The sequence below is a fragment of the Bos indicus genome, chromosome 4 (assembly GCF_029378745.1).
Source record: "Bos indicus isolate NIAB-ARS_2022 breed Sahiwal x Tharparkar chromosome 4, NIAB-ARS_B.indTharparkar_mat_pri_1.0, whole genome shotgun sequence".
Lineage (NCBI taxonomy): Eukaryota > Metazoa > Chordata > Mammalia > Artiodactyla > Bovidae > Bos > Bos indicus.
In genome coordinates, this window is record NC_091763.1 from 63,861,119 (window position 1) to 63,888,939 (window position 27,821).

The 27,821-nt window shown below is 36.0% G+C and overlaps 1 protein-coding gene across 4 annotated transcripts in view; it reads right to left on the reverse strand.

Annotated features, from left to right (window-relative positions):
• Positions 1-27,821, reverse strand: part of BBS9 (Bardet-Biedl syndrome 9) — a 478,678-nt gene that overhangs the window by 265,623 nt on the left and 185,234 nt on the right. For 3 of the 4 annotated variants that reach the window (XR_011566256.1, XM_070787856.1, XM_019958784.2), the window contains exons 10-12: positions 14,001-14,182; positions 8,253-8,329; positions 4,742-4,795 (exon numbers count right to left, since the gene is read on the reverse strand). Coding sequence is in view for 3 of the 4 variants with exons in the window: in XM_070787856.1 (XP_070643957.1) it covers positions 4,742-4,795; positions 8,253-8,329; positions 14,001-14,182 (313 nt within the window). In the remaining variant the exon portion in view is untranslated. The remainder of the gene's footprint in view (positions 1-4,741; positions 4,796-8,252; positions 8,330-14,000; positions 14,183-27,821) is intronic. The other variant, XM_019958787.2, reaches the window with a different exon arrangement.

The following is a 27,821-nucleotide window of genomic DNA, read 5'->3' on the forward strand; positions in this document are numbered from 1 at the left end:
TTCCTATCTCTAAGAATTTTCCACTGTTTGTTGTGATCCCCTTAGGCAAAGGCTTTCGCATAGTCAATAAAGCAGATGTTTTTCTAGAACTCTCTTGCTTTTCTAATGATCCAACGGATGTTGGCAATTTGATCTCTGGTTCCTCTGCCTTTTCTAAATCCAGCTTGAACATCTAGAAATTCACGGTTCATATACCGTTGAAGCCTGGCTTGGAGAATTTTGAGCATTACTTTGCTAGAATGTGAGATTATTGCAATTGTGCAGTAGTTTCAGCATTCTTTGGCATTCCCTTTCTTTGGGATTGGAATGAAAACTGAACTTTTCTAGTCCTGTGGCCACTGCTGAGTTTTCCAAATTTGCTGGCATATTGAGTGCAGCACTTTCATAGCATCATCTTTTACGATTTGAAATAGCTCACTGGAATTCCATTACCTCCACTAGCTTCGTTCTTAGTGATGCTTCCTAAGGCCCACTTGACTTTGCATTCCAGGATGTCTGGCTCTAGGTGACTGATCACACCATCGTGATTATCTGGGTCATGAAGATCTTTTTTTGTATACTTCTTTTGTGTATTCTTGCCACCTCTTCTTAGTATCTTCTGCTTCTGTTAGGTCCATACCATTTCTGTCCTTTATTGAGCCCATCTTTGCATGAAAAGTTCCCTTGGTATCTCTAATTATCTTGAAGAGAGCTCTAGTCTTTCCCATTCTATGGCTTTCCTCTATTTCTTTGCAATGATCACTGAGGAAGGCTTTCTTATCTCTCCTTGCTATTCTTTGGAACTGTGCAATCATATGGGGGTATATCTTTCCTTTTCTCCTTTACCTTTTGCTTCTCTTCTTTTCACAGCTGTTTGTAAGGCCTCCTCAGACAACCATTTTGCCATATTTGTCTGTACATATATCTTAAATAAAATTAATGATAATAACCATTAGCAGCTTTCTATATGCATGTAAACATCCTAATAAATTATTTGTGTGTATTATCTCATTTACCCATTAAAACATTGGAAACAGGTACTATCTATCACTATATCCCATTTTACATAAGAGAAAGATGTGGCTTAGAGAAGCTAGATAATTTGACCACGGCAACTCTGATTATAAGTGGAAGAACACCATTTAACTTCTGTCTGTCAGAGTCCAGAGCCCATGCTCTTAATTAGCTGTGCTTAAGAATCAAAATAACTGCAAATGAAAAAGTTCCCCATTTTACATTTTAAAAATAGAGGTTCAGAGAAACTCAAAAACACGTCTAAGACCATCGAGCCAGTATATACAAGTGAGCAGAAAAGAATGACCAAGAATGACCAAGAAGGTCTCACGAGAGCTTAGTTTTAAAAATGAAAATGAAAAATCCTTAAAGTAGTAATAAGCCACTTTTAAAGCAGCAGACATTCTGACTCTGCTAGGCATAACAATGCATACTTAGACAACAATCATACAATTTACATTGTTACAAGTGTTTGCATTTAGTTTAGATGGAAGATGGATGGTGATAACTCTTATACACAGATTTATTGAATCCCAACAATGGACTAGGCACTTTCAAATATGAATCAAGATGATGTGTGACAAAAATAACCACAGTAACAAAGAAGAGTTGTGTTTGAGCCAAAATAAAAAAAGTTAAAGACTTGGCTAGATCATAAACCTCACATTTTAAGAGAAAAATAATTATAGAATATTAAGGGGAAAATATGAAACATGAATATGAACGTTTTCCATGCTATTTTCCATTTCTAACAAAATAAAATATGATCCTTAGGAAATATAATACCAAATTTTTATCCTAGATATATAAACATGACTCCAAAGGCCAGGTATTAACAACCACTCTGCCTTGGTTGCCTGGAACAGATGGTCACGCATCATGCACACATACTCAAGGTAGCCACATCTTCATTCACTTGGAACGGATGGAAAAATTTTCTCAATTAACAGGATTTATTATGACGGAAACTTGTATGGTTATATATTTTGGCTGCTGTTGTAATTTAAGGCTATAAGGAGAGATTTATAACAGAAATTTGTATAGGAACTGTCAGGCAGAAACAGGAAGTCACGGTGTCCGCCGTGAAAGTCAAGCTGATTTTGTGTAACTCTAGAGTATCGCATTCTTTCTTATTCTTTTATCATGGCAGTAAGGAAGAGAGTGTAACTTAGTCATTCTCAAATGCAGTTAAATTCCCATAATGAAGGAGAAATTTCCAGTAGTGTCACACCATCATTTGAAGGTAGCTGTTATACAGGAAAGCCTAAGAACTGCATGGGAGGGAAAGATGTATTTATTTATAGCAATTATAGTAGGTGGGGGGAAAATTACCATGAGCAATGTTATCTGGTTTAGGTACAAGATTTCTTTTTGAAATTTACAACATGCTCCTGAATTATTATATGTATGTGTCAGAATAATATCAGTAGATAGATATAAAAGGGATTTCCCTACACAAAAGTCTACAGATCATTCCTGGAACACTGCAGGATTGTTGTTTTTTATCTTAAATGTTTGATTTCTTGCCACCAAAGCTTTTCCAGACTCAGAAGTATTAATGAGATAGAGCCTTTGATTGGATAGGGGGAAGGGAGACTGGGAAAAGACCACCCTTGTTTCCAGTGGCAAGAATCCAAAAAAATTAGCTTAGGAAACAGTTATAAGATTGGGCTCCCTTCAGCTTCTACCAAAGATCCCCACACTTGGGCCACCCGCTGGGTCCAGTGTAAGCGAACACAATTGGTAAAGCCTGGTGCCCTGTCAAGCTCCTCCAAGGACAGCAACCCATAATCTAAGAAAATATAAAGTCCCGTCCAAGTTTTGACTTAGCGAGTCGCCAAGATCCACAACTTTCCCTGGCTCCAACGTCTGGGCAGTGATAAATATTTTCAGCTTAATAATGTGCTGACTGATTACCACACTGTAATCTAAATGCCTTAAGAGGGTTCTACATTTGAGTCCTAGTTCTAAAATTCTACAATGGCAGGACTAAAAATCTTAACCAAAACCACATCGTTCACATTGTATTTTGGGGGCACTATCAATTTGTCACTACTCTGTGGCTTCTTCGTTTAGTATTTTCCTACTATAAATACATCCATTTAAAGCTAATATTATGGCAGAGAGATGGCTGGGAATTCTTTGCAAACACACACATAGAAGAAAGATATTATTAATATTCATATGATTCCCCTATATATATATAATACTGAAATGAACTGCTCAGTCTACTATGAATGTGATGACACAATTCCTTTAGTATATTTAAATATTGTTTCTAAAAAATAACCCCAAATCATACTACACATTTAAGGTAGGAATAAGTCATAACAATGTTTTATTATATACATACTGCTATAAATACTAATTTTATATTTGTAGGAAATGATAAAGGTTATCTATTTACTTCCCAAAGCTAAGGAAAACTTAAAAATATCAAGTGTTTGGGTTTTCCTTTTTTTTACTTTTTTAACCAAGAAATCTTTTTTTTTAATTTAATAAATTTAATGTGTCATATTGTGCGTATTTAAGGTGTACAGCACATTGTGTGCTATGCTGTGCTAAGTCACTCCAGTCATGTCCGACAATTTGTGACCCTATGGATCATAGCTGTTATTCTGATACATTTATACACTTGCCAGTATGATTGCCAATCCAGTGAAATTTGTCATATTACATAACTATAGTACAATATTATTATCTATATTCATTACACTGTGCATCAGATATTTATAGTTTATTTACTACTCATTACAAGTGTACTCCTGTATTCCCTTCAAATCATCACTCTTAACCCTACCCAAACTCCTGATAAGCAACCCCATGGACTGCAGTCCACGGGATTACCCCAGCAAGAATACTAGAATGGGTTGCCATTTCTGCCTCCAGGGGATCTTCCAAGGCCAAGGATCGAACCCACATCTCCTGCAGCTTCTGCATTGGCAGGCAGATTCTTTACCACTGAGCCACCTGGGAAGCCTCAAGCCCATTTCACCCTGTGTTTTTACAGGCTTAACTTTTTCAGAGGCCCACATATAAGTGATATTGTATAGTACTTGTCTTTGTCTGTGCATTTTATCTTATGTGGCACCATGTGCTCAAGATCCACCCATGTTGTTGCAAATGGAAGGATAGTCTCCCTTCTCATATGTGAATAATATTCTAGGGTGTAAATGTACCATATCTTTTTTTTATCCATTCAACCATTGATGGGCATTTGGGTTGTTTCCATATCTTGGCTATTTTGTGAATAAAACTGCCATAAGCATGAGAGTGTATATATCGCATGGGAAATACTGTTTACATTTCCTTTGATTTATACCCAAAAGTGGAGTTGCTAGATCATACAGAAGATTTTTTTTTTAATTTTTTAAGGAAACTCCAAATGATCTCCATACTGGTTGGATCGATTTATGTTCCCACCAACAAAATTTAAGGGCTCCCTTCTCACCACATCCTCATCCTCCTGTTGTCTCTTGTCTTCTTGATGATAGCCATTCTAAGTTGTGAAGTGACATCTCTTGTGATTTTGATGTGCATTTCCCTGATAATCAGTGATGCTAAGCATCTTTTCATGTGTCTCTGTTGGCCATTTTGATGTCCTCTTTGGAAAAATGTGCATTAGCTCTTCTGCCCACCAGTGTTTCTTTTGTATTTCCATATGCTACTTCTAGGGTGACAACAGTGACGGATGTGATGAAATGCATGACACTGCTCGCACATTAGAGCCTAGAATTATGGCACAAACCTTCACTGTGACTGAAGGGACAAGGTCAGCTCCCACTTCAACATCAGTAGCTTGCTGCAAACACAGAATTGAAAATTAAAGGGAGGAAAGGATTGCTTAAGTACTATACATCAGTAAGTAAACACAGTGGGTTTGATATATACTTCCCACCACCAAAAAAAAAAGGCAAAAAGGATTTATCACTCTGATGACAGACTAAAAGAATCACTGTGGCTTTTTTGGATGGCTTCATTTGGAAAGTCATGAACTAATATTAAAAAACACACCCATCAAAAAAGGGAAGAAAAGTTCACGTACTTTATTATCAAACTACTGCCAAATTTCCTTAAAAATGGAAACTAATCCTATTAATTCATTCTTTATATTATATAAAACAAGACCTCTATATATTTTCTATATAAACAGTGTGCCATTCTTTTAGGTCCTTGAGTTTTTAACTTGCCAAAGGGATGCTTTATTCTAATTAATAATATGTATCTAAGGCATGTAATTAATGATATAAAGATTGAGTGGCCTTACATCTAGAAAATAAAACAAAAGTAGCAGTTTTTTTGTTTTTTTTTTTTACTAGTACATATCATAAATTCTTTCACTCTTTGAGAATCAGCCTGGGTTACCTGGTCCTCTCTCTTAAAGAATTCAGAATATAATAGAGCAAATATTTCCTTAGAATTTATAACTATTTTTTAGAGCAGTAGATTGAGAGGAAAATACGGTCACTATATGACAGAATAAGATCAAAGGGTAACATATTTTCTAATAATACCCACATGGATTCCTAAGGGAACAGTTATGATCATAAAGTCTCTGTCCAACCAATGAATAAATCCATTGTACTTTAAATTAGCCTACTTGGTATTATTTTACTGAGAAAAATTAAGCCTCTTCTTAGCAGTGGGGATCGGTATGATGTCATGCTCATCAGCATAATTAAGAGTAAGGATATTCATATCCTATATATGATTCTATAGGAAACTGTATATGAACTCTGATTCAACTTCTCAATCAAGAAGAGAGGATAGCGATATTTGTCTCTTCTATAAAAGACACGAGTCTAGCACAAATTACATTATGTTTTGGATGTGTGCTTTCACAGTAATGACTGAAAATAAAATATTAAGCCAGGGTTTTTGCTCTAGTATTACCTAAAATCCAGGAAATGTTTTACATTTAGCTGTCGGCAAATCTAGAAAAGAAACCAATATCTCCCGTTTCTTGCTCTTTTCCATCCATGCCTAAACACCTTGATATTTCAAGGACAAAAGTCCTTTGGAAACATGAAATTATAGCCAGAGAGAAATAGCTATATGAAGACAATATGGCACCAAAGCCGCATAAATCACTGGACTGATGTTTTCCAATGAAATGAATATGATACTCTCAAGAATCCTTTCCTTTCTTAAAAAGGAAAAAATTGTGAGATGGGGGAAATGGAGCTGGAAAGAGATACCTAATTAGGAGGAAAAAGCACTTCAGGTTACCAGTAGGGAAATACATATTAAAATACAGTGCTATTACATAAAGCCTTTACTCACAAAGATCAAAAGTTGCTAAAGAACAGAAAGGGAATTCCTCATTTCAAATAGCCTATGTCTAAGAGAAAAACCTAGAAAAAAATTATATAAGTTGCCCAAAGGAAAAAAAAGAATCATTTCCAAGGCAAGAAAATGTGTGTACATTTGTCAGCTAACTAAGCAGAAATGTTCCACTCAGACTACACCCTTCAGGTAGAGTGAGAAATGGTGTGCTGAATATCCAATGTTTAGAACAGTACCTCTACTATGTGACTCAACTGGGTGAATGTTTCTTTCATATATAGTCCTACTTTTTTTTTTTTAAGAATATCCAACTTACTATACTAAGGCAATGTTAATGCAATTTTTATCACAACTTGGGTTGGCTGTTTGTACTAAGATTATTCTTCAAAAAGCCATGGAATTACTTACTATATTGTGTTCTGATACCTAAACATCAAAGTCATTTCCTAAGCAAAGTTATATGACATAGATCTCATATACTGTAAAACGAGTGAATTTGATCACTTGCCTAAATTGATCGACTTTGGTACAGACATAGATAAACTAGATAGATTTTTGGCCCGACTTCAGGCAGTGAGAGAAAACCAACCATAATCTAATAAGTACTTAAAGAAGACTAAACAAAGAGTTAGAGTAATGTAAACCAAGGACAGTCCCCCTTTCTGGTTTTTCAGCTTTGTTATTCTCTGATGCTTTTGAACTGTGGTGTTGGAGAACTCTTGAGAGTCCCTTGGACTGCAAGGAGATCCAACCAGTCCATCCTAAAGGAGATCAGTCCTAGGTGTTCACTGGAAGAACTGATGCTAAAGCTGAAACTCCAATACTTTGGCCACCTTATACGAAGAGTTGACTCATTGGAAAAGCCTCTGATGCTGGAAGGGATTGGGGACAGGAAGAGAAGGGGACGACAGAGGATGAGATGGCTGGATGGCATCACCGACTCGACGGACATGAGTTTGAGCGAACTCCAGGAGTTGGTGATGGACAGGGAGGCCTGGCAAGCTGTGATTCATGGGGTGGCAAAGAGTCGGACATGACTGAGTGACTGAACTGATTCATTTATAGAGCAAATATATATTGAACACCCATTATGTGACTGGCATTAAGGAAATGGCAGTCAATTTTCCTAGGTGGTGCAGTCGTAAAGAATCTGCCTGCCAATGCAGGAGAAACAAGAGATATTGGTTTGAACCCTGGTTAGGAAAATCCCCTGGAGAAGGAAATGGCAACCCACTCCAGTATTCTTGCCTGGAAAATTCCCTGGACAGAGGTGCCTAGCAGTCTACAGTCCATAGGATTACAAAGAGTCAGACTCAGCAATTGAGCACACATGAGACAACTGGAACAGTGATGGCTGTGGTAGGGCTGATGATCATGATTATTATAATGATTTGTTAGTTAATTATTATAATTCAACGAAGTGGATTCTACTACTATTACCATTTTACAGATAAGAAAATTGAGACAAAAAATTAAATACCTTGCTCTGGGTCACACAAATAGAAATGAGAGAAAAAATAATTCCTGGCCCAACTCTTTATTCTTAAACTACTCTCCCGCCACAGCCACTATAATAAAGACTATAAATTATCAAACTCTGAGTCATGCCTCTCATAAACATTATCTCATTGAACTTTCAACGAAAATGTAGTGGGCTCAGTATTATTCATCTGGAGTAGGATTATCTCAATACTCCAGTACTGAAAAAGTTTGAAAAAAAAAGTAATGGTGAGAACCTCTTTGACAAACCCCCTTCCTTTCCCCTTTTTTAAGATAGAAATCTGCCTAAGAAACTTGTTATCACACTGAGATGCTAGAAATGTTTTTTTCTAGAAAGTAACAAGGCCTAAAACTTGCTATCTTCCCTGAAGTTTCTATCTGGAGGCTCAGATTTTAAACCAATACAATCTGATTCCAATATATCAGAGTCCACCACTATCACAAACCCTCTTAAAGTCTGCAAATATACCTACAGATACTGAATCAAAGTTAGGAGAAACCATTGCAGAGACTTTCAGGTCATCTTCTCTCTCAGTCAGGGGCCAAACATCTGTAATTTTAAGAGAGGAAAAAAAAAGATATTTAATCAAAAAGTAAAAATTGGTATATAAAGTTGTTTTAAGATTTATCTATACCTTATATCAAAAGACAATCCCATAAATGTATTCACAAGTTGAAAAAAAATGATGCAATACAGAATGAAAAGCTTTCCCCTCTATGTTACTATAAAGAAAAACTATCTTTTTTCCCAAAGATATGAGCTAAGATGTTACCCAGCATCCCCTGATGCTGGAAGGGATTGGGGGCAGGAGGAGAAGGGGACAACAGAGGATGAGATGGCTGGATGGCATCACCAACTCGATGGACATGAGTTTGAGTGAACTCCGGGAGTTGGTGATGGACAGGGAGGCCTGGCATGCTGTGATTCATGGGGTCACAAAGAGTCTGACTGACCTATGTTAGGAATTTCAATTCCCTCTCCTTAGCTACTGTTAGAAGCCCAAAAGAGTATAACCCATGAGGGTAAATTGGCTATAACTGCCGAGAGAAATATCAACAACCTCAGATAGGCAGATGATACCTCCCTAATGGCAGAATGCGAAGAGGAACTAAAGAGCCTCTTGATGAAGGTGAAAGAGGAAGAGTGGAAAAACTGGCTTAAAACTCAACATTCAAAAAATTAAGATCGTGACATCTTAAGATCGTTTGCCATCACTTTGTGAGGAAATGGCAACCCACTCCAGTATTCTTGCCTGGAGAATTCCATGGACAGAGGAGCCTGGCAGGCTACAGTCTATGCAGTCGCAAAGAGTCGGACCCAACTAAGCAACTAACACGCACACACACATACATGGCAAACAGATGATGAAACAATGGAAACAAGGGCAGATTTTATTTTCTTGGGCTCCAAAATCACTGTGGATAGTGACCACAGCCATGAAATTAAAAGATGCTTGTTCCTTGGAAGAAAAGCTATGACAAACCTAGACAGCATATTAAAAAGCAGAGACATCACTTTGCCAACAAAGGTCCATAAACTCAAAGTTACGGTTTTTCCAATAGTCATATATGGATGTGATAGTTGGACCATGTTTTTGAATTATGGTGCTGGAGAAGACTCTTGAGGGTCCCTTGGACAGAAAGGAGATCAAACCAGTCAATCCTAAAGGAAATCAACCCTGAATATTCATTGGAAGGACTGACGTCAAAACTGAAGCTCCAATACTTTGGCCACTGGATACAAAGAGACGACTCATTGGAAAAGACCCTGATGCTGGGAAAGATTGAAGGCAGGAGGAAAAGTGGGTGAATGAGATGGTTGGATGGCACCATCAACTCAATGAACATGAGTTTCAGCAAACTCTGCAAGATAGTGAAGGACAGGGAAGTCTGGCCTGCTGCAGTCTGTGGGGTTGCAAAGAGTTGGACACAATTTAGCAACTAAACAACAACAACAGCAACAAATCAAAATGTAAAACTCACATACCCTGTGACCTAACAATTCTACTTTCAAACATTTACCCAATACTCATGTCCAAGGGGTTTCTCTGTTGCTGATAATTATCAAAAACAAAACAGCCTAAATCTTAGTTATAGTTCTATTAATAGGGAAATAGTTAACTAAGTTATGGTATTATCAATACTGTGCAATGGTCCAAAACCCAAAACTGTTAAGTAAGAGTGCTATCCATCTTTATATACCGACAAGGAAAGAACTCCAAGATATGCTATTGATCTAAAAAAGCAAGATGTAGTACAGTGTCTCTAATACACACATATTTGTGTAAAAACAATTATATAAACAGAAAACTTTCTTACAGAATACACAAAACTATCAATAAAGGTTACATTGAAACACTCTAGTAGAAGTAAGACCTGGGTTTTATGCTTTCAGTACTGTTTGAATTGTTTTTACCATGTTCATTTTATTTTCAACTTAAAATTTCACAATTTCACAATTTCACAATTTATAGTACATAATGAGATATTATTAACAAGCCATAGAGACCCTAAGTAAACAAGAAACATAAATAATACATATGCACAAACATACGTGTATATATACATACATAGGGCTTCCCTGGTGGCTTAGCTGGTAAAGAGTCCACCTGGAATGCGGGAGACCTGAGTTTGATCCCTGGGTTGGGAAGATCTCCCGGAGAAGGGAACAGCTGCCCACTCCAGTATTTTAGTATCCTGGGCTTGAAGAATGCCATGGACTGTGTAGTCCATGGGGTCGCAGCGTCAGACACAACTGAGTGACTTTCACTTAATACATAATAATAGTGTGCAGATTATTGGCTGCCCCCCTAACGTCCATTCTTCCCTTCTCCTCCTCCTTTGTGGTAGACCCCTAGTTCTGCTGATTCACTTCCATCTAATTCACTTCCATCGAATTTCCCTAATTCACTTCCATCTTAATCACTGGATTGGTCAAATCCAAGCATGGTGATTTCATTCCCCTGACCTTTTGTTATTTCAGGCCTGAGCATGGAACCTAATCCTGGCAGATGTGAGGTGAGAACTGGTGGGAGTTGGGGTGCTGGTATGTGGTTCTGGGAAAGTTATTCCTCCCTAATAAATGGGGAGACTTCGGAGAAATATCTGTCTCCTTCCCTGGAAATCATATTTGTACCTGTTGCCTGAAACTGCTGAAATAACCTTGTGACCCTGAGAGGGAACATCCCCCAAACCCTGAGGATGGCTGACTGAAAATATAGAAAGCATTTGGATGATGTCACATGAATCCGCTGTCTCACAAAGAGAAGAACTGCCTACAACCGCCACCAGAAATTCTCACCAAAATGGCAAGATTTGGAATAGGAATTTCCACAACTTAGAGCACAAAAGGTTGCTCATTGCCCACCCAGTAATGAATCTTTGGTTCTTCTTTACTAAAAAAAGAGTCCAATTTTATCCTAAGCTTGGAGCCTAATCCTCCGCTCAACCAAATTGTTCAACCAAAACGCTAAATTTCCCAGCTTGGAGTGGCCAGTGAGATATAAGCAGAAGTTGTTCAGGGTGTGGCTTCCAGGAAAGATCCTTAGTGGGCTGACTCAGCTGCAGATGTGAGGCAAGAGTTCCAGAAGCCATCCTGAACCAACAGAAGGCCCGGGTGAGAAGGACTCAAAAGTCCCTCACGGCAGTGGAACTGCCAAGCCAACCCTGGACTGCTCATTACTGGACTTCTTTTCCATGAGAAAGAAGTAAACCTCTGCCTTGTTTAAGCCACTTTATTTGAGTATTCTGTTATAGACAGCCAGACATAAGTCTGAACAGCACAATTTCCAACAAGGTTACCAAGCACGAATGTTTCTACCATTCAATGGTAGAAGCAACTTAAGTTATCCTAGACATACTTCAAATAGGTGCAGACTTTCAGTTATATGCCTATATCTCACTGCTCTCTTTTCCTTCCTGAAGACATGCTGTGTGGGAGTCTATGTCAATACTGTACTCATTCCTTCATACTTATCCCAAAGAAAGAACATATCAACTATCTAAATAAATCATAAGGAAACTCTATTTTTGAAAGTGTCTACTAACAGATGTTGTTGACTACTGGTAACAGAAATGCAATGCAGGATTCTAACTAATGAGTTGAATATGAAAAGCTTCAAAATCCATGAGCCATACAGAAATTATTACTATTGATATTATTTCATGCTTATAACATACACTCCTCATATAACTTACACACATAAAATCAGCTTCAAAAACACTTTTATTATGGTAGATAATATACACCATGTGTACAACAAAAGGTATTCTTTAAATTGGCTTTATATTTTGCTGCAATTCTTGCTTTGAAGAAAAAAAAAAAACAACTTTAAGTGCTGAACATAACCCACAAGACTGAAAAGAACATTTTTTTTGCAAGTTAAAGTCACTCTACTATAATGAGGTCATCAAAAAGTTCAGAGTCTTAACTTCTCATAATCTGCTATAGTGAAATGATTTGGTGCTTTTATATAATTATAGGTATTTTAATGAACAAATATACCACAATTTTATAAGTGCAAAAAACAGTAAATTCTTTCCATATTCTAGGAATAAACTATGTTAAAAGTCTCTCCTTTTTTTTTTTTTTAAAGAGTCTCTATTTCATTTTTATGAATAAAATCAAATGATGGTGGCAAAGAAGGGGCAGAGAACTTCAAATATTAACTTTGAGGTTATGTAAATAACAAACTTTGCACTCAAGTCTGTGGGTTCATCCCTAGCTTAATTAGCAGTTATTTCAATATACAAAGAAGAATGAGGGTAATGACAAGTAAAATAGCCTATCCCTGGGTGAAAAGACTGGAGTACTCAAGGGCATCATTTTGGCCACCAAAAAGTAACTAAGCTAGAAGGGACTTTTCTCAGAAATGTTTTACATAATCAAGTGTTAATCAAAATGTCATTAGCACATTGTTTATAGAAATGCCACAATCTCAAGACATAAAACTTGGAGTGAAAAGTTACATTAAATTTAATGAACTCTGCAAATTTCATGTTTCATACACACACGACACACACACACACATATATATATGTGACTCTTCCCAAATTATATTTTTAAATGACAAGATGAGACTTATATTTCATTAATCCCAAAACACTAGTATCAAAAATGGGAAACGTGTATATTGCAATATGACACACCCAATATAAACTATTCTCTATTTGACCAGAGAGTGCCAACAACAAATGGGTTTTTAAATACTTGGAGATACTTAAAAGACCCAAGTTTCATTTGTTTACTTTCAAAACTTTCTAAGAGAAAGTGTAAAACCAAAACAAAACAATTTTATTTTAATATTCACGTTTTGAAATATATTATCTAAATTCCTCTGAATCTCTCTTGGTAATATAGACTCAAAAATACATAACTCTAGGAAAGTGATTGGACCAGGATTAAGATTGGCTCTGTTGTTTTGGTTGGCTTTTTATGCTCTGCTTCTTTTATTATTCCTACTTGTTTTAACATTTCTTTTATGTGAAAATAGTCCATATTTTTTCTCATTAAAAAAAATACTTTTACCTGACCCTGAGAAGAGAACTTAAAGTAATGCTTTTCACATGTCCAACTCAAACTGCAGGATTGGTGTTTTGTTTCTCCTTTTAATTTATAATAAAATTATACCCTTGTGAAGCCCAAAGTAAGATAATATTGAGTTATACAAAACTCAGGAACTGAAAATATCATCAGCCTCTGAGTCACTAGAAATCAGCATACCACAGGCTATACTCCATTTGGATGGCTAATTAACTACAAACATAAATTATCTCACTGGGCTGCAAATGACTACATTTTTAGTAATAAAGTGGTAACTCATGTACTGCTCTGGTTTCCTTTAAAAGAAGCAACTAAAAATTTTTCAGGGATATTAGAAGTTAATAAATGATCACTCTAAACTTCAATGTTCTTCTAAAGGCCTAAGATCACTACCTGAAGAAATATATGATCCTTTCTTAGAGTTTAAAGAAAAAAACTAGATAGCACTGTCTGTGAAACACACTAACAAAAGTATTACCTTAAACAGGACATATTTTTCAGAAGCTGTAATGTACAAATTAAGCACAAAGACTAGTATGTTAAAGAGCAATGCTGTTTTTACAGAAATGACTTTAATTAAGCCTGGGGGATAAAATCAACAGGTACAAAATACTATCTATATACAAAATAATATAAATTTTACAATGAATACTATAATAGAAAGCTGAAAATGAGATACCTTGTGATTTGTTAACATTTTTGATGACTTTCTGAAGTTCTTTCAACTCCATATCAAGTTCATCATAGTTTAGTTCTCTAGATTCAACTTTTGGAGCTTGGAACAAAGAAGGATCTGTCCCCAGGTATGAACACTGCAAATGACCATCATCACTCAGAGTGACTATCACTCCCTTTAAATCACTTTAAAAAAAAAAAAGGAAGAGAAAAGGAGACATAATTAAAAATGTTTAATGGATTTAGACGTGACCAACTACATTTTCATTCAATTCAGCTTCAACATACCATTAAGAAAATGGAGGAGGCCGTGAAAAGAAATGTGGGCCCTTCTCTTTTCCTTTTGTTTCTCTCTACCCTTGGGACGTATGCTCCCCCTCCCTCCCCAGGTCACTCACCATGGCTTCCTTCACGTGCTCTCCTCAAGGAGCTCTCTGGTCTGTTCTCTCTCCCTTCACTTTTAGATAGAAGTCTCCCTTTCTCTCACTTACTAGCTCTTTCCCCATCACTCTTATCATCCTGATTATCTCTTTTCCTCCCCACCCTTTCACTCTTTCTTTCTCTCTTAAAGTCTCCCTTATCTCTGTTATTCTCTAGAAACAGCCATAATATATAAATTATCGATAACTTAAGCATAAATGTTTAATAATAAAAGTTGTATGTTTTCCTGAACTTACTATAGAAGTAGATGAAATGATACTATTTGCTTCCTCCCCATCCTGGGCAGAGGGAAAGAAACTCAATATTGTCATGAGCCATTTTGAACTGATATATAATGACTTTGTTTGTTGTGTTTTCTGGCTTTTGATTTTTACAAAAGTTTTCCAACCCTGTTATAAAACTTATTAATCAAAAACAACAGAAAACTTGAGAGACACAATAACTTGAAAAAAAAATGTGGTTATTCATCTGAAGAAAAGGAGTTAGGATACATATAAGGGTCTAGGACTCATTCAGAACAAATAAGAATTTTTTAATTCTTTTGGTCATGAAAAAATGTAGCTCATTAAACTAAAAGTTCAGCTTGACTAAGAGTAAACACTGTCATTGCTCAATCCATCCCATAAGGTGGCCACCAGCAACTTTACCATCTGCTTTAAACGCAATATTCCTACAAAATCTTTCTCCAGGACTTATACATAATTCTGTACTGTGACCTCATAATAATAAGAATAATAAATAGATTGGTATTTATAATAATAATAATAAATAGATTGGTAATAGTAATAAAAAAATAGATTGGTATCTCTGATTCAACAGATTAAAAAACTAGCTAAAAACTAAAAGGATACTTAGGTTCTAGCTCTACCTCTGCCCAGTGTAGTTGTGCCAACTTGGTCAAGTCTTCCTAAATGCTCTTATTTCTGAAATGAGAAGGTGAAAGTAGGTGATCCTCAAAGGTCTTTAAGTCGAACAAACTTGTTCTGCCAATCTAGCTCAGAAAATAAATACTCCCAAATAAAATTATTTTCCTAAAATAAAATGTTTTCACCCCTACAGAACCTCTGGACCTGACCTTTTCTTTTCAGGCAACTGAAGCCACCTAGTGGCCACAGAAATCTCAACTTCCAGCTCAGACAAACTCATTTCAAGAGGGCAAACCTCTGTCCCTATTGAGTTCGTCTGTCCCCAATCTACTCAGACCTACTAAAGTTTGGAAACGCAATAAGTCCTAAGGAAACACTAGGAAACTAAAAGGCAGAGGTTCTCAGACAATGTGGTAATCATCAACTCTTTGAGTCCAGAAGGGTTATATCCATTTCATCTTCACCCTTTGAGTGGTCCATTATAAAGGAACCCTAGCATGAGCCAATGTAAGTATACCTTACTATCCAAATTTACTTGGTCTTTGAACTGGATAGCTTATTAGAGAATCAGTTACATCCCACTGTTTTAGATGGCAAAAAGCAATAATTTAAACCCAGGGATTTATCTAAAAATTTATCTGAACCTATTAAGTTTCTGAGTTCAGACACAGTTTGATACTGGTATATACACATATTTTCTTCAGTGTCTCAAAAAGAAAAAATTCCTTACTGATGTTTTGAGGTGTTCAAAAGGAAAAGAGAGGAGCCAGGATCTTTCCTTACTGGAAGAGCTTACCAAGGGTCTCCAGAATGCCTTCACACTAAATTATAAAACTTAAGCAATTTACTTTTTTCTTATCAATGGCATTAGAGCCATTACATACAATTTGGATCAAATAACAAAAATTTAGAAAAGCTGAATTCATTTAATATTGCATGTTTTATTCCATAGGAATACTAATACAAGCTCTAAAAACTTTAGAATAAATGAGTGAAATTTCTGTCTATGATGGGACAGACAGTTTGACACAGGCCTATAGTACTACTTAATATATAAGTAATGTCATCACTCGTTATGTTAAACACAAATGAAAATTTTTAGTATACATATATATCATTTCTAAAGTTAAGCCAAACTTAAGTATAAAGCCCAAATTAAATAGAAAAACAAGATTTTTTTTAATATCTTGATTTTTTTACATAAAAAAATCAAGATTTTTAAAAAATCTTTCTACTTAAAAAATATCTTCTTACACAATATTTATTGTCCATGTGACAATGTGTAAAGTGTTTTGAGTGATACAATTTTATGCTGGAAGATATCATCAAGTAAACCAAGTATTGTGTACCCCATTACTTACACATTTAAAGTAGAGTTAACACTGCCAAATTAAGTCTCAGGATTATTACTGGTCCTTGAAATACATCAGCTAAACCAAGGAACCAGAATAATGTATTTTATGAGGACTCAAGGTCAGAGATGTTATATTACTAGGACATAATAATTTTGTGATTTTAGCAATGGAGCATGAAATTAAACAATAGAGCTAGCTCAGGAATCTGAAAGTAATTGTTTCATCATTCAGTAAACAGATCCTGGCCCTAACAATACATTCAAACAAAATTCCAGATGGATTTTAAAAGTTAAATTTAAAAATATGAAACTACAAAAATATTTATCTGCCCTTGAGATGGAAAGAACTTTGCTGTGAAAAAGCAATAGAGGAAACTACAAAGCAAAGGATCTCTAAATTAAACCACAAAAAAGTTTTAAACTTGTTATATGCTTTAAAAATAACATCATGGTAAAAAGAACAAAAGACAAACAAACTGGGGGAAACCTTGGCAACCAACGTAAAATATATGATTTAAGTTGAACTGTATGAAGTTGTGGATATTCACTGTTTTTGACCTATAAAATTTTTTTTATATATTTCATCTAACATGTAAAGAACTCTTACAAATCAATGAAAATATGAGTACATCCCCAAAGAAAAAGATCAAAGGGAATATACAATTCACTTGAATCAGCTACTTAAAAGTTGAGTAATCTATGGAATTAAAACCTTCATCTAGTTCTTTTTCTGACAAGGCCAAGCTATAAAATTAAAAATCTGAAAGTACTTGAAATACTCAAAAAAATAAAAATGAACACTTTCTTTTACTAATATGATAAAAACAAATGAATAATAGCTTTAAAAACAAATGAAGAGAACATGCATTGAATCAAATGGTTTCTTGTCCAGCTGCACCTTGTGCAAAATAGAAATATTTCAAGCTTTCAAATCTTCAGCGTGGTTTTTATTATGAGATATAGATATCACAGAAATCTTTAAAACCTAAATACTACTTATTGTACTCAATTTTTACTCTGCCTCAATACAGAGCACGTGATTTAAAGGCAGTTCCCTTACCCATAGCAGGCAGACTCAGTGGAGGCAGTGCTTCCTTAGCCCCAACAGGCTAGACTTGATCACTTGATCATATTTTGAGTCACTTTGTAATCATTTGTTTAAGATACATTTATTAAGCATCTGCTATACCAGAGTTACAAAGGCAAATAAGATATGGTGCTGACTCCATAAAAAAAAAAATTCTGGTCTAATTGCAAAGGAAAAACCTATTTAAAAAAATAGCAATTGCAACAGAACATGTCAGATGCTATATGAAGAGTGCAGTATAATGACCATACATGTAACAGCAGAGCAAGTCTTCACTGGGCAAAGGATGCAGAATCTAGATCCTGAGTTATAAGTAGATTCTCAGAGATTCAAAAAGGAAAAAGTGAACAGACTAAAGGCAGAGGACTCTGGCCTTGGTGAACTCTTTCTATCCCATGACTTTAAATACCCTTTTTGTGCCAGCTCCATTTATATCTCCAAACAGACATCTCACCCGAAGTCGAACTGTGTACATCCAGTGGCGTACTTGGTATCTCCACTTGGAAGGCGAATAGACATCTAAAGCTGGACATGGCTACAACTGAGTTCCTGATTTTGGCTGCTTCCCTCCAATTTAAATGTTATTCCTTAAGCCTTTCATCTTTCCAAGAAAAGGAAATGTATTACACAAGCAGTGAAACTAAGAAGCTCAAAGTGGTTAGATTGAAGAAAATTAAGAGGGATATAGAAATTACATGGGCTTCCTAGGTAGCTCAGTGATAATCTGCCTGCCAAACCAGGAGACACAGGTCCCATCACTGGGTCGGGAAGATCCCCTAGAGAAGGGAGTGGCAATCCACTCCAGTATTCTTGCCTGGGAAATCCCATAGACAGAGGAGCCTGGCAGGCTACAGTCCATCCTGTCACAAAGACTCAGACACGACTTAGTGACTAAACAATAACAACAGAATTACATAGAGTAAAATCTTACAGGCTCTTATAAACTCTGTTTAAAATTGTGAATTTTATACTTAAAAAATAAGAAATTACAAAAGGTTTTAAAGTAGAAGAGAGAGAAGCAGCAAGATCTGATTTATCTTTGACAAAGATCTATTCTAATTGCTTGTGGAGAGACCGCGGGGGTGGGAGGCGGGGGCTGAGGTGGGGGGTTAATACAGGAAGGACAGGCAAGGACAATGAGAATGAAGAAAGGGAAAGATAAAAACATATTTAGAAATCACATTATCTCACTTAATCACCCCAGTAACCTTATGAAGAGAGGTTTCATATGCCTTCACTTTACAAAAAAAAAGAAGAAGAATGAAACCCTGGAAAAACAGAAAATAATAGAGACTGGTTACCAGGAGATAATAAGCACAGCTGCAAAAAGCTGCAGAATTTCTGGCATCAGATATGAAATTTCCATTTCTATATAGCTGCCCTCAGAAGGCAACAAATGACACTTCATACAAAATGATTTTTTAGAGTGGATTATATATTCAGCAAATATTAAATGCTAAGAAACAAAATGATTTGACATTTAACTGAGCTGTACTTTAAATGAAATACAGAAGAGCTTTTATTCAAACAAAATGCCTAAGTATTCAAGAATCAAATATGGCAAATAAAAAACTAAAAGAGACAAATTCTCCAAGGTCATGTGAATGATATTTGTTTTAATCTACAAAATTAAATACAAAATGATTACAGTTAGATCCTCACATTGAGATTGGTGCAAAAGTAATTGCTATTTCAGACCGTGAATTTTAAATCATTATAACTAGGCTCAAATATATCTTTATTAATCAAAATAGGAATCATTATCATCACACATTTTTGCCAATGAGAAATGTTTGTTTATTCCTGTAGCATACAAATCTATGCTTTGGTAAAAATAGAAATATAAACCAATGGAACAAGATAGAAAGCCCTGAAATAAACCCATGCACCTATGGATACCTTATTTTTGACAAAGGAGACAAGAATACGCAATGGGGCAAAGACAGCCTCTTTGACAAGTGGTGATGGGAAAACTGGACAGCTACATGTAAAAGAATGAAATCAGAACAATTCATAACCATACACAAAGATAAACTCAAAATGGATTGAAGACCTAAATGTAAGACCAGAAACTATAAAACTCTTAGAGGAAAGCATAGACAGAACAGCCTATGACATAAATCAAACTGATATCCTCTATGACCCACCTCCTAGAGTAATAGAAATAAACACAAAAGTAAACAAGTGGGACCTGATTAAACTTAAAACTTGTGCACAGCAAGGGAAACTATAAGCAAGGTAAAAAGACAACCCTCAGAATGGGAGAAAATAATAGCAAAGAAACAACTGACAAAGGATTAATTTCCAAAGCAGCTCATACAAGTCAATGCCAGAAAAACAACCAACCCAATCAAAAAGTGGGATAAAGACCTAAACAGACATTTCTCCAAAGAAGACATACATGGCTAACAAACACATGAAAAGATGCTCAACATCGCTTGTTATTAGAGAACTGCAAATCAAAACTACAATGAGATATATCCTCAAACCAGTCAGAACAGCCATCATCAAAAAGTCTACAACAATAAATGCTGGGGAGGGTGTGGAGAAAAAGGAACACTCTTGCACTGTTGGTGAGAATGTAAATTGATACAGCCACTATGGAAGACAGTATGGAGATTCCTTAAAAAAAAAAAATAGGGATAAAACCACCATGTGACCCAACAATCCCACTCCTAGGCAAATACCCTAAGGAAACCAAAATTGAAGAAAAACACATGTACCCCAACGTTCACTGCAGCACTATTTACAATAGCTAGAACACAGAAGCAACCTAGATGTCCATCAACAGATGAATAAAGAAGCTGTGGTATATATACAATGGAATAATACTCAGCTATAAAAAGGAATGACTTTGAATCAATTCTAATGAGACGGATGAACCTAGAACCTATTATACAGAGTGAAGTAAGTCAGAAAGAGAAAGATAAATGTAATATCCTAACACATATATATGGAATCTAGAAAGATGGTACCAAAGAATTTATTTGTATGACCACATTACTTTGCCAACAGAGGTCCATCTACTCAAGGCTATGGTTTTTCCAGTAGTCATGTATGGATGTGAGAGTTGGACTATAAAGAACGCTGAGCACCAAAGAACTGATGCTTTTGAACTGTGGTGTTGGAGAAGACTCTTGAGAGTCCCTTGGACTGCAAGGAGATCCAACCAGTCCATCCTAAAGGAGATCAGTCCTGGATGTTCTTTGGAAGGATTGATGTTGAAGCTGAAACTCCAATACTTTGGCCACCTGATGTGGAGAGCTGACTCATTTGAAAAGACCCTGATGCTGGGAAAGATTGAGGGCAGGAGGAGAAGGGGACGACGGAGGATGAGATGGTTGGATGGCATCACCGACACAATGGACATGGGTTTGGGTGGACTCCGGGAGTTGGTGATGGACAGGGAGGCCTAGCCTGCTGCGGTTCATGGGGTCGCAAAGAGGCGGACATGACTGAGCGACTGAACTGAACTGAACTAAACTGACTAGATGGACCTTTGTTGGCAAAGTAATGTCTCTGCTTTTTAATATGCTGTCTAGCCTGGTGGGCTGCTGTCTATGGGGTCACACAGAGTCGGACACAACTGAAGCAACTTAGCAGCAGCAGCAGCTTGGCCATAACTTTCCTTCCAAGGAGTAAGCGTCTTTTAATTCATGCCTGCAGTCACCATCTACAGTGATTTTGGAACTCAGAAAAATAAAGTCAGCCACTTTTTCCACTGTTTCCCCATATATTTGCCATGAAGTGATGGGACCGGATGCCGTGATCTTAGTTTTCTGAATGTTGAGCTTGAAGCCAACTTTTTCACTCTCCTCTTTCACTTTCATCAAGAGGCTCTTTAGTTCTTCTTCACTTTCTGCCATAAGGGTGGTATCTTCTGCATATCTGAGGTTACTGATATTTCTCCCGGCAGTCTTGATTCCAGCTTGCGCTTCCTCCAGCCTAGCATTTTTCATGATGTACTCTGCATCTAAGTTAAATAAGTAGGGTGACAATATACAGCCTTGACGTACTCCTTTTCCTATTTGGAACCAGTCTGTTCTTCCATGTCCAGTTCTAACTGTTGCTTCCTGACCTGCATATAGGTTTCTCAAGAGGCAGGTCAGGTAGTCTGGTATTCCCATCTCTTTCAGAATTTTCCACAGTTTATTGTGATCCACACAGTCAAAGGCTTTGGCATAGTCAATAAAGCAGAAACAGATGTTTTTCTGGAACTCTTTTGCTTTTTCGATGATCCAGCGGATGTTGGCAATTTGATCTCTAGTTCCTCTGCCTTTTCTAAAACCAGCTTACATTATCATACGTAAAATAGATATCCAGTGGGAATTTGCTGTATGTCTCAGGGAACTCAAACAGAGGCTCTATATCAACTTAGAGGGCTGGGATGGGGAGGGAGATGGGAGGGAGGTTCTAGGTGGGCTGGACATAGGTATACCTATGGCTGATTCATGCTGAGGTTTGACAGAAAACAACAAAATTCTGTAAAGCAATTATCCTTCAATTAAAAATAAATTAATTTTTTTTAAATCTATTCTTCAGGATTCAAAAAACAGTTGGAAAGCAGTTTTTGCTGGTTGTGGAAGTGTTATTCCTGCAAAAAGTTGTCAAGGTGCTTGAAGAAGTGGTACTCAGTTGGTGAGAGATCAGGTGAATATGGCAGATGAGGAAAAACTTCATAGCCTAATTCATTCAACTTTTGAAGCACTGGTTGTGGGATGTGCAGTCAGTATAGACACAGATGTTTAGGCACTCCACGATGTGTCATGGAGAACAATTGAGCCCTTCTCTGTTGATCAATGACAGCTGCAAGCACTGCAGTTTTCACTGAATCTTGATTGGCTGAGCATACTTCTCAGCTGTAATGGTTTTGCCAGGATTCAGAAAGTTATAGTGAATCAGACACCCCCAAACAGTGACCACAACTATTTTTCCTACAACTTTGGCTTTGGGAACTGCTTTGGAGCTTCTTCTTTGTCCAATCACTGAGCTGGTCATATCTGGTTATCATATAAAATCCACTTTTCATTGCATGTCACAATCTAATTGAGAAATAGTTTGCTGTTGCATAGAATAAGACAACACTTCAAAACGATGATTTTTTTGATTTGCAGTCAGCACAAGAGGTACCAATTTACTGAGCTCTTCACCTTCCCAATTTGCTTCAAATGCCAAATGACCAGAGAATGGTCAACACTGAGTTCTTCGGCAACTTCTCCTATAGTTATAAAAGGATGAGTTTCGGTGATCCTCAGTTGACCATTGTCAACTTCCAATGGTCAGCCAATGAACTCATCATCTTCAAGGCTCTTGTCTCTTTTGAAAAACTTATTGAACCACCACTGCACTGTATGTTCATTAGCAATTCCTGGGCCAAATATGTTGTTGATGTTGCAAGTTGTCTTTGCTACTTTATGATCCATTTTAAACTTGAATAAGAAAATCGTTTGAATTTGCTTTTTGTCTAACACCATTTCCATAGTCGAAATTACATATAAAATAAAACAGCATGCAGTAGTTCACTAGCAAGAAACATAAAGGAAGAAAAGTGCATTAAAATGATGTATAACAAAACCACATTTATTTAAGAATGTATTCCAATATCAAATGGCAAATTTTGACAATGCAAAACCGCAATTACTTTTGCACCAACCTAACAGCTGACAAAACCATTTGAAATTTAATAGTAAAAGCATATTTGATAGCCATTTAGGAGCTGGTATTGTCAGCAGGTTCCAACTCTGAAGAATAAGATGAAATTTTAAATATCTTTGGATGAGAATTATCAACTGTAAACTATCTAAGTTATAAAGTAGATTCATAGGTATCTACAGAATCTAACAGGGATGTGGCTTTCTGGTTAGTTCTTATGAAGACATTATGCCTTAAACAAAAGAGAAATAATTTTTATGCTAGAAATACTTCATATTATAATTGCTCTTATGGTTAAGCCAATTTTGGATTCTTTCATACCTTTGCCAAAATACTACTAAAACAGAAAACAAGAAGTAAGAAGGAGCATGCTATTCTTCTAGTCTTTTTACTATTTACCTCTCATTTCCAGAATTAATTCACATGTGATGTGTAAGCAAGGAAATGATGTCAGCAGAACTGTGAAGTTGATTCATACTGTTTTTCCTATCACCTGAATGTTTGAACTTCCAAGCAGTAGCAAAGAAATAAAGTACATGGCTATACACAATGCAGCATCATTCCACTATTCTTCGTGGCTCGGTCTGCAAATATGTCCTGGATTGAAAGTGCTTCTTACATGGTTCTCATGATCAGTGTGTATTTTGCTCTTGTTTTGTCTCAACCCTTTCTTCAGATTATCATCATCTTTCTATTTTAAAGTAAAGTCCTATTTTAATATGATTGTTATTTGGGTTTGGTTTTTTTTTATTTGGTAGGTTTGATTAGATTTTGTTACTTTCTGGTGCTCTAATTACAGCTGTATAAATTTTAAATGATCTGCCCCATGACAATTTATTTTTTATTTGTTTTTTAATGACATATAGTTGATTTACAATGTTGTGCCAATCCCTGAGGTACACCAAAGTAATTCAGTTTTTCACATATATACATTATGTTTTAATATTATTTTTCATTATGGCTTATCCCAGGAGATTGGATATACTTCCCTATGCTATACAGTAAGACCTGACTGCTTATCCATTCTAAATGTGGAAATTTATTTTTATAGCCTCCTTATTGTTAACTTGTAATTTATTACATTATAACATACATAATTGTAATATTGGAGCCTTTGGGATTTGGAGAACAGGTGTGAAGAAATTCTAGTAAGAAGAAAATGAGAGAAGAAGAGGGAGAAAATTTAGACTATGTATGAGAAAGAACAAGCAGCCTGGATACAACATTCAGTGGATTAAATAAAGAGGAAAGAAACTCTTGCGAATAAAGCCATCTAAAGATCTTAAACTTTAATCCATATAATTACAGAACCAGTGAAGGCTTTTCAGCTAGTGAGTGACATCAGCAAAAATATGGTTTTAAAAGATGTATTCTAAAAGATGTTTAAAATAATTCTTACCAAAATGATCCATAAAGTAATGTAATCCAAATGAAAATCCCAGAAAGTTTTTTATTTCTTTTTTTTTGTAGAAACTGACAAGCTGATTTCCACATTTCTATAAAAATGCCAAAAAGACTAGAATGGCAAAACAATAATGAAAAAAGAACAGAGATGGAAGGTTTTCATAATTTGACTTCAAGACACACTATAAATCTAGAGTAATCAAGACGATGCAGTACTGACATGAGGATAAATAGATCAATGGAACAAAAAGGAGACTCCAGAAACAAACCTACACTCATGCAGTCAACTGATTTTCAACAAAGATGCCAAAGGCATTTAATGGGGAAAGGAAAGTCTTTTTAATAAATGGTGTTTGAAGAACTGACTATCCATATGGAAACAATAAAACTCACAGTATACAGAGAAATTAATTTGAGATGGATCACTGAACCAAACATAAGAGTTAAACCTATAAGCTTTAAAAAAAAAAAAAAGTATACGCTTTTTAAAGAAAATATAGAACAATATCTTCATGACCTGGAATAGACAAAAGATTTCTTAGGATGTAGATAGTAAAAATCATAAAAGAAAAATGACAAGTTAGATTTCATATTCAAAGCTTCTTATCAAAAACACATAAAGAACTATTAAAATAAATGAAAACACACACATACAACAAACTCAACTGGGAAAAACCTCCACAGCCACTTTACAAAGTATAAAACTTGTCAACAAACTAAGAAAAATGCTCAATATTATTAGTCATTAGAGAAATGAAAATTAAAATCACTATTAGAAGACTTCCCAGGAGCCAACTCATTGGAAAACACCCTGATACTGAGAAAGACTGAGGACAAGAAGAGAAGGGAGCAACAGAGGACGAGACGGTTGGGTGGCATCATCGACTCAATGGACATGAGTTTGAGCAAACTCCAGGAGACAGTGTAGGACAGGGACGCATGGCATGCTGCAGTCCATGGGGTCGCAAAGAGTCGGACACGACTGAGAGACTGAGCAACAACAAATGCCACATTAACACTGATAACTGCTGAAGCTGGGCACTGGATACAAGGCAGTTCACAATACCGTCCACTTACTTTGTATATATTTAAGCATTTCCATAACAGAAAAGTTGGAGGGTTTAAAAAGAAGCAAATAAAATGCATACATAGATACACAAATATGTATAAAATGATACCAGCAACACTAAATACTTGTAGTGATAATGAATGCAATCTACCTTGACATGACCTGGGACCTGCCTCATACTTTAGCACCCATTCCCACCCTTATTCAACTTTCTCTTCCATCCTGCCCATTTCTCTTATCAGTGTGGTAGATTGCAAATAGGGCCCAAATTTTCTCTGCTATATATCCACAGCTCTTGCAATGTGACTGTATAGCTTCTTTCATCAAGGATTGCAGTCTAGTCCCTCACCTCTTCAATCTGGACTAGACCTGTCTCTTGCTTAGGCTAAGAGAATAATGAGAGCCTCTTGGATTGATGGGCTAGAAACCCAATTATGTGTGTCCTTAAAAAAGACAAAAAAAAGAAAAGTGACAGAGAAACAAAGAAAGAGATCAGGAAAAGACAGACGTGGAGAGACATTGGCATAATGTATCTACAAACCAGGGAACAGCAAGAATTGCCAGACAGAGCTGGGAGAGAAGCATAGAATACATTCTCCCTCAGGGCCTTTAAAAGGAAATATTCACTCACACCTTGATTTGGACTTCTGTCCATGGAAACTGTTAAATAATACATTTATATTTTTTTCTATTGTATATTGTCACCCTGCTTATTTAACTTACATACAGAGAACATCATGCAAAATGTTAGGCTGGATGAATCATAAACTAGAATCAAGATTGGCAGAAGAAATATCAATGACCTCAGATATGCAGATGATACCACTTTAATGGCAGAAAGTGAACAGGATCTAAAGAGCCTTTTGACGAAGGTCAAAGAGGAGAGTGAAAAAGTTGGCTTAAAGCTCAACGTTCAAAAAACTAAGATCATGGCATCCTATCACTTCATGGCAAATAGATGGGGAAAATGTAGAAACAATGTCAGATTTCATTTTCCTGGGCTCCAAAATCACTGCAGATGGTGACTGCAGCCATGAAATTAAAAGACGCTTACTCCATTGGTAGCTTGATAGGGACTGCATTGAATCTATAGATTGCTTTGGGTAGTATACTCATTTTCATTATATTGATTCTTCCGATCCATGAACATGGTATATTTCTCCATCTATTTGTGTCATCTTTGATTTCTTTTACCAGTGTTTTATACTTTTCTATATATAGGTCTTTTGGTTTTTAAGGTAGATTTATTCCCAAGTATTTTATTCTTTTTGTTGCAATGGTGAATGGAATTGTTTCCTTAATTTCTCTTTCTGTTTTCTCATTGTTAGTGTATAGGAATGCAAGGGATTTCTATGTGTTAATTTTATATCCTGCAACTTTACAGGATATAAAATTAACACATAGAAATCCCTTGCATTCCTATACACTAACAATGAGAAAACAGAAAGAGAAATTAAGGAAACAATTCCATTCACCATTGCAACAAAAAGAATAAAATACTTTACAATATTCATTGATTAGCTCTAGTAATTTTTCAGAGAACTAGAATAATTTCACAATTTGTATGGAAATACAAAAAAAAAAAAAAAAAAAAAAACCTCAAATGCCAAAGCAATCTTGAGAAAGAAGAATGGAACTGGAGGAATCAACCTATCTGGCTTCAAACTATACTACAAAGCTACAGTCATCAAGACAGGAAGGTACTGGCACAAAGACAGAAATATAGATTAATGGAACAAAATAGAAAGCCCAGAGACAAATCCACGCACCTATGGACACCTTATCTTTGACAAAGGAGGCAAGAATATACAATGCAAAACAGACAATCTCTTTAACAAGTGGTGCTGGGAAAATTTGTCAACCACTTGTAAAACAAGGAAACTAGAACACTTTCTAACACCATACACAAAAATAAACTCAAAATGGATTAAAGATCTAAATGTAAGACCAGA